The 7,852-nt window shown below is 48.9% G+C and overlaps 1 protein-coding gene across 1 annotated transcript in view; it reads left to right on the forward strand.

The window, feature by feature from the left end:
* cacna1ib (calcium voltage-gated channel subunit alpha1 Ib) overlaps positions 1-7,852 on the forward strand; it is a 110,984-nt gene that overhangs the window by 29,390 nt on the left and 73,742 nt on the right. Inside the window, exons 6-8 of the mRNA XM_081380547.1 lie at positions 4,557-4,899; positions 5,044-5,136; positions 5,737-6,043. Of these exons, the coding sequence (XP_081236673.1) occupies positions 4,557-4,899; positions 5,044-5,136; positions 5,737-6,043 (743 nt within the window). The remainder of the gene's footprint in view (positions 1-4,556; positions 4,900-5,043; positions 5,137-5,736; positions 6,044-7,852) is intronic.

A 7,852-nucleotide genomic window follows, 5' to 3' on the forward strand; every position in this document is an offset into this window, starting at 1 on the left:
GTTTGCAGTATGAGTGTGTCTGCAGTGAGACAGGTGTGTGTTTGCAGTATGAGTGTGTCTGCAGTGAGACAGGTGTGCGTTTGCAGTGGGAGTGTCTGCAGTGAGACAGGTGTGTGTTTGCAGTGAGAAGTGAGTTTGCAGTGAGACAGGTGTGTGTCTGCAGTGAGACAGGTGTGCGTTTGCATTGGGAGTGTGTCTGCAGTGAGACAGGTGTGTGTTTGCAGCATGAGTGTGTCTGCAGTGAGACAGGTGTGTGTTTGCAGTGAGAGTGTGTCTGCAGTGAGACAGGTGTGCGTTTGCATTGGGAGTGTGTCTGCAGTGAGACAGGTGTGCGTTTGCAGTATTAGTGTGTCTGCAGTGAGACAGGTGTGCGTTTGCAGTGGGAGTGTGTCTGCAGTGAGACAGGTGTGCGTTTGCATTGGGAGTGTGTCTGCAGTGAGACAGGTGTGTGTTTGCAGTATTAGTGTGTCTGCAGTGAGACAGGTGTGCGTTTGCAGTGGGAGTGTGTCTGCAGTGAGACAGGGGTGTGTGTGCAGTGAGAAGTGAGTTTGCAGTGAGACAGGTGTGTGTTTGCAGTGAGAAGTGAGTTTGCAGTGAGACAGGTGTGTGTCTGCAGTGAGACAGGTGTGCGTTTGCAGTGGGAGTGTGTCTGCAGTGAGACAGGTGTGTGTTTGCAGTATGAGTGTGTCTGCAGTGAGACAGGTGTGTGTTTGCAGTGTGAGTGTGTCTGCAGTGAGACAGGTGTGTGTTTGCATTGGGAGTGTGTCTGCAGTAAGACAGGTGTGTGTTTGCAATATGAGTGTGTCTGCAGTGAGACAGGTGTGCGTTTGCAGTGGGAGTGTGTCTGCAGTGAGACAGGTGTGTGTTTGCAGTATGAGTGTGTCTGCAGTGAGACAGGTGTGCGTTTGCAGTGGGAGTGTGTCTGCAGTGAGACAGGTGTGCGTTTGCAGTGAGAAGTGAGTTTGCAGTGAGACAGGTGTGTGTTTGCAGTGGGAGTGTGTCTGCAGTGAGACAGGTGTGTGTTTGCAGTATGAGTGTGTCTGCAGTGAGACAGGTGTGCGTTTGCATAGGGAGTGTGTCTGCAGTGAGACAGGTGTGCGTTTACAGTGGCAGTGTGTCTGCAGTGAGACAGGTGTTTGTTTGCATTGGGAGTGTGTCTGCAGTGAGACAGGTGTGTGTTTGCAGTATGAGTGTGTCTGCAGTGAGACAGGTGTGTGTTTGCAGTATGAGTGTGTCTGCAGTGAGACAGGTGTGCGTTTGCAGTATGAGTGTGTCTGCTGTGAGACAGGTGTGCGTTTGCATTGGGAGTGTGTCTGCAGTGAGACAGGTGTGTGTTTGCAGTGGGAGTGTGTCTGCAGTGAGACAGGTGTGCGTTTGCATTGGGAGTGTGTCTGCAGTGAGACAGGTGTGCGTTTGCAGTGAGAGTGTGTCTGCAGTGAGACAGGTGTGTGTTTGCAGTGAGAGTGTGTCTGCAGTGAGACAGGTGTGTGTTTGCAGTGGGAGTGTGTCTGCAGTGAGACAGGTGTGTGTTTGCAGTGAGACAGGTGTGTGTTTGCAGTGAGAAGTGTGTCTGCAGTGAGACAGGTGTGTGTTTGCAGTATGAGTGTGTCTGCAGTGAGACAGGTGTGCGTTTGCATTGGGAGTGTGTGTGCAGTGAGACAGGTGTGTGTTTGCAGTGGGAGTGTGTCTGCAGTGAGACAGGTGTGTGTTTGCAGTATGAGTGTGTCTGCAGTGAGACAGATGTGTGTTTGCAGTATGAGTGTGTCTGCAGTGAGACATGTGTGCGTTTGCATTGGGAGTGTGTCTGCAGTGAGACAGGTGTGTGTTTGCAGTGGGAGTGTGTCTGCAGTGAGACAGGTGTGTGTTTGCAGTGGGAGTGTGTCTGCAGTGAGACAGGTGTGTGTTTGCAGTGAGACAGGTGTGTGTTTGCAGTATGAGTGTGTCTGCAGTGAGACAGGTGTGCGTTTGCAGTGAGAGTGTGTCTGCAGTGAGACAGGTGTGTGTTTGCAGTGGGAGTGTGTCTGCAGTGAGACAGGTGTGCGTTTGCATTGGGAGTGTGTCTGCAGTGAGACAGGTGTGTGTTTGCAGTGTGAGTGTGTCTGCAGTGAGACAGGTGTGTGTTTGCAGTGAGAGTGTGTCTGCAGTGAGACAGATGTGTGTTTGCAGTGGGAGTGTGTCTGCAGTGAGACAGGTGTGTGTTTGCAGTGAGAGGTTGTCTGCAGTGAGACAGGTGTGCATTTGCAGTGGGAGTGTGTCTGCAGTGAGACAGGTGTGCGTTTGCAGTGAGAGTGTGTCTGCAGTGAGACAGGTGTGTGTTTGCAGTGGGAGTGTGTCTGCAGTGAGACAGGTGTGCATTTGCAGTGGGAGTGTGTCTGCAGTTAGACAGGTGTGTGTTTGCATTGGGAGTGTGTCTGCAGTGAGACAGGTGTGCATTTGCAGTGTAAGTGTGTCTGCAGTGAGACAGGTGTGCGTTTGCAGTGAGAGTGTGTCTGCAGTGTGACAGGTTTGCGTTTGCAGTGGGAGTGTGTCTGCAGTGAGACAGGTGTGTGTTTGCAGTGGGAGTGTGTCTGCAGTGAGACAGGTGTGCGTTTGCAGTGAGAGTGTGTCTGCAGTGAGACAGGTGTGCGTTTGCAGTGGGAGTGTGTCTGCAGTGAGACAGGTGTGTGTTTGCAGTGGGAGTGTGTCTGCAGTGAGACAGGTGTGTGTTTGCAGTGAGAGTGTGTCTGCAGTGAGACAGGTGTGTGTTTGCAGTGGGAGTGTGTCTGCAGTGAGACAGGTGTGTGTTTGCAATGGGAGTGTGTCTGCAGTGAGACAGGTGTGTGTTTGCAGTGAGAGTGTGTCTGCAGTGAGACAGGTGTGCGTTTGCAGTGAGAGTGTGTCTGCAGTGAGACAGGTGTGCGTTTGCAGTGGGAGTGTGTCTGCAGTGAGACAGGTGTGTGTTTGCAGTGGGAGTGTGTCTGCAGTGAGACAGGTGTGCGTTTGCAGTGGGAGTGTGTCTGCAGTGAGACAGGTGTGCATTTGCAGTGGGAGTGTTTCTGCAGTGAGACAGGTGTGTGTTTGCATTGGGAGTGTGTCTGCAGTGAGACAGGTGTGCATTTGCAGTGTGAGTGTGTCTGCAGTGAGACAGGTGTGCATTTGCAGTGTGAGTGTGTGTGCAGTGAGACAGGTGTGTGTTTGCAGTGGGAGTGTGTCTGCAGTGAGACAGGTGTGCATTTGCAGTGGGAGTGTGTCTGCAGTGAGACAGGTGTGTGTTTGCATTGGGAGTGTGTCTGCAGTGAGACAGGTGTGCATTTGCAGTGTGAGTGTGTCTGCAGTGAGACAGGTGTGCATTTGCAGTGTGAGTGTGTGTGCAGTGAGACAGGTGTGCGTTTGCAGTGAGAGTGTGTCTGCAGTGTGACAGGTGTGTGTTTGCAGTGGGAGTGTGTCTGCAGTGAGACAGGTGTTTTTGTCTGCAGTGGGAGTGTGTCTGCAGTGAGACAGGTGTGTGTTTGCAGTGAGAGTGTGTCTGCAGTGAGACAGGTGTGTGTTTGCAGTGGGAGTGTGTCTGCAGTGAGACAGGTGTGTGTTTGCAGTGAGAGTGTGTCTGCAGTGAGACAGGTGTGCGTTTGCAGTGAGAGTGTGTCTGCAGTGAGACAGTTGTGTGTTTGCAGTGGGAGTGTGTCTGCAGTGAGACAGGTGTGTGTTTGCAGTGAGAGTGTGTCTGCAGTGAGACAGGTGTGCGTTTGCAGTGAGAGTGTGTCTGCAGTGAGACAGGTGTGTGTTTGCAGTGGGAGTGTGTCTGCAGTGAGACAGGTGTGTGTTTGCAGTGAGAGTGTGTCTGCAGTGAGACAGGTGTGTGTTTGCAGTTGGAGTGTGTCTGCAGTGAGACAGGTGTGCGTTTGCAGTGGGAGTGTTTCTGCAGTGAGACAGGTGTGTGTTTGCAGTGGGAGTGTGTCTGCAGTGAGACAGGTGTGTGTTTGCATTGGGAGTGTGTCTGCAGTGAGACAGGTGTGCATTTGCAGTGTGAGTGTGTGTGCAGTGAGACAGGTGTGCGTTTGCAGTGAGAGTGTGTCTGCAGTGTGACAGGTGTGTGTTTGCAGTGGGAGTGTGTCTGCAGTGAGACAGGTGTTTGTTTGCAGTGGGAGTGTGTCTGCAGTGAGACAGGTGTGTGTTTGCAGTGAGAGTGTGTCTGCAGTGAGACAGGTGTGTGTTTGCAGTGGGAGTGTGTCTGCAGTGAGACAGGTGTGTGTTTGCAGTGAGAGTGTGTCTGCAGTGAGACAGGTGTGCGTTTGCAGTGAGAGTGTGTCTGCAGTGAGACAGTTGTGTGTTTGCAGTGGGAGTGTGTCTGCAGTGAGACAGGTGTGTGTTTGCAGTGAGAGTGTGTCTGCAGTGAGACAGGTGTGTGTTTGCAGTGGGAGTGTGTCTGCAGTGAGACAGGTGTGTGTTTGCAGTGGGAGTGTGTCTGCAGTGAGACAGGTGTGTGTTTGCAGTGAGACAGGTGTGCCTTTGCAGGCACTCTTTAAAAACATCTCAGGGTTTTGGACACATCCTGTGTTTGACTGTGTTCTTTCTCTCAGCTCCACAGGTGTGGCACTCCCTGCTCCGTATTACTCTCTGGATGAGGAAGACGAGCGGCCCTTCATCTGCTCTCTGCCTCAGGATAACGGGATCATGTCGTGTGGAGACGTTCCGGCTCGGCGTGTTTCGGGACATCGGTGCTGTCTGGACGTGGATGATCTCCTGCATCATCAGACTCTGGGTCTCGTGACCGAACCCTTCCTCAACGCCAGCGCCATCATACCCGGACTCTGCGTCAACTGGAACCGATACTACACACGCTGCCACACTGGACTCAGAAACCCGCACAAAGGAGCCATCAACTTCGACAACATCGGATACGCCTGGATCGTTATTTTTCAGGTATTTTCTCCTGGGAGACTGCAGAGCTTTCCAGCTCGTATGTTGTGATTGATGTGCTTTGTGCTAAATTTGAACTTATTGGAAGAGAAATCTATTCCCAGAGAACTGTATGAAGTGTTTTTCTGCTAATGATGGTGTGTTTAGGTTATTACTCTGGAGGGCTGGGTGGAAATCATGTATTACGTCATGGACGCTCACTCATTCTACAACTTCATCTATTTTATTCTGCTGATTATTGTAAGTACACACACACACACACACACACACACACACACTCTCAATCTCACACAGATTTATGAGTCTGTTCTAAAAGAGCAATATAGATTGTTTTATTTGACATGCTGATGATTCTTTTTGCTGATATTGCCTGTCTGATATTCTTAACCAACTAATTGAGCCAGTTCGTCAGTTTGTGAATGGTTTTATTATCACTAGATGCATATATTCCTGTGAAATTTAGTTTTTAGTGTTTTGTCAGTGTAACATGGGCATCCCATAATAACCCGGCAGAGGTTTCTACCTGTTTTGTCAAGTGTGTCTGCAGTGAGACAGGTGTGTGTTTGCAGTGAGAAGTGAGTTTGCAGTGAGACAGATGTGTGTTTGCAGTGGGAGTGTGTCTGCAGTGAGACAGGTGTGTGTTTGCAGTGAGAAGTGAGTTTGCAGTGAGACAGGTGTGTGTTTGCAGTGGGAGTGTGTCTGCAGTGAGACAGGTGTGTGTTTGCAGTGGGAGTGTGTCTGCAGTGAGACAGGTGTGTGTTTGCAGTGTGAGTGTGTCTGCAGTGAGACAGGTGTGTGTTTTCACTGTCTTTCTCTCTGAATCTCGGCCTATCTTCACAGGTGGGCTCTTTCTTCATGATAAACCTGTGTCTGGTCGTCATAGCGACTCAGTTTTCGGAGACGAAGCAGCGCGAGCACCAGCTGATGCAGGAGCAGCGAGACGCCTGTCTGTCCTCCAGCACAATGGCCTCGCGGGCCGAACCCGGCGACTGCTACGAGGAGATCTTCCAGCTCGTCTGCCACGTGCTCCGCAAGACTCGCCGACGCCTCGCTGCGTTCCTCAGAGCGATCTGCCGAACACACACACTCCAGCAAACACACGAGAAAACACACGCCAACGGAGGGAGAAACAGCCTCCAGCAACACGGTGAGTGGAGGAGGGGGATTGAACAGTCACATGATGGAGTGTGTAAGGACCCTTACGAAAAGAAAATATATTTCCCAATATATGAATGATCTATAAATTAAATGATATAACAGTATGTTTGAAAATATACTGAATAATATATACATTCACCTAAAGGATTATTAGGAACACCTGTTCAATTTCTGATTAATGCAATTATCTTATCAACCAATCACATGGCAGTTGCATTAAAATGCATTTAGGGGTGTGGTCCTGGTCAAGACAATCTCCTGAACTCCAAACTGAATGTCAGAATGGGAAAGAAAGGTGATTTAAGCAATTTTGAGCGTGGCATGGTTGTTGGTGCCAGACGGGCCGGTCTGAGTATTTCACAATCTGCTCAGTTACTGGGATTTTCACGCACAACCATTTCTAGGATTTACAAAGAATGGTGTGAAAAGGGAAAAACATCCAGTATGCGGCAGTCCTGTGGGCGAAAATGCCTTGTTGATGCTAGAGGTCAGAGGAGAATGGGCCGACTGATTCAAGCTGATAGAAGAGCAACTTTAACTGAAATAACCACTCGTTACAACCGAGGTATGCAGCAAAGCATTTGTGAAGCCACAACACGCACAACCTTGAGGCGGATGGGCTACAACAGCAGAAGACCCCACCGGGTACCACTCATCTCCACTACAAATAGGAAAAAGAGGCTACAATTTGCACGAACCAAAATTGGACAGTTGAAGACTGGAAAAATGTTGCCTGGTCTGATGAGTCTCGATTTCTGTTGAGACATTCAGATGGTAGAGTCAGAATTTGGCGTAAACAGAATGAGAACATGGATCCATCATGCCTTGTTACCACTGTGCAGGCTGGTGGTGGTGGTGTAATGGTGAGGGGGATGCTTTCTTGGCACACTTTAGGCCCCTTAGTGCCAATTGGGCATCGTTTAAATGCCACGGCCTACCTGAGCATTGTTTCTGACCATGTCCATCCCTTTATGATCACCATGTGCCCATCCTCTGATGGCTACTTCCAGCAGGATAATGCACCATGTCACAAAGCTCGAATCATTTCAAATTGGTTTCTTGAACATGACAATGAGTTCACTGTACTAAAATGGCCCCCACAGTCACCAGATCTCAACCCAATAGAGCATCTTTGGGATGTGGTGGAACGGGAGCTTCGTGCCCTGGATGTGCATCCCACAAATCTCCATCAACTGCAAGATGCTATCCTATCAATATGGGCCAACATTTCTAAAGAATGCTTTCAGCACCTTGTTGAATCAATGCCACGTAGAATTAAGGCAGTTCTGAAGGCGAAAGGGGGTCAAACACAGTATTAGTATGGTGTTCCTAATAATCCTTTAGGTGAGTGTAGATGTGTATGTGACCAGATATGGTTCTGCATTTGTAATATATTGCAGGTATATTTACTCATGCAGCATGTATAGAGAACAATATAATGTATATATTTTTTATATTTTATAATTTACATTACAAATGTTTAATATTTTCAAGCTAGCTAACAAAAGCACAAGAACACTGGCATGTATTAAAGTATTTAGCCGAGAGACTATCACTGTGCTGAGGAGTGCACAGCCATTACTCTTAATATAGTAATTATAATCTTAAAGGGTTAGTTCACCCAAAAATGAAAATTCTGTCAGTAATTACTCACCCTCATGTTGTTCCAACCATGTAAGTCTTTCGTTCATCTTCGGAACACAAATTAAGATATTTTTGATGAAATCTGACAGAATTTTGACTCCTCCATAGGCTTCCAGTGTGACCGAAACTCACCGGCCCAGAATAGTTATTAAAA

The sequence above is a fragment of the Scardinius erythrophthalmus genome (genome assembly GCF_964197995.2).
Source record: "Scardinius erythrophthalmus genome assembly, chromosome: 12".
NCBI classification, from domain to species: Eukaryota; Metazoa; Chordata; class Actinopteri; order Cypriniformes; family Leuciscidae; genus Scardinius; species Scardinius erythrophthalmus.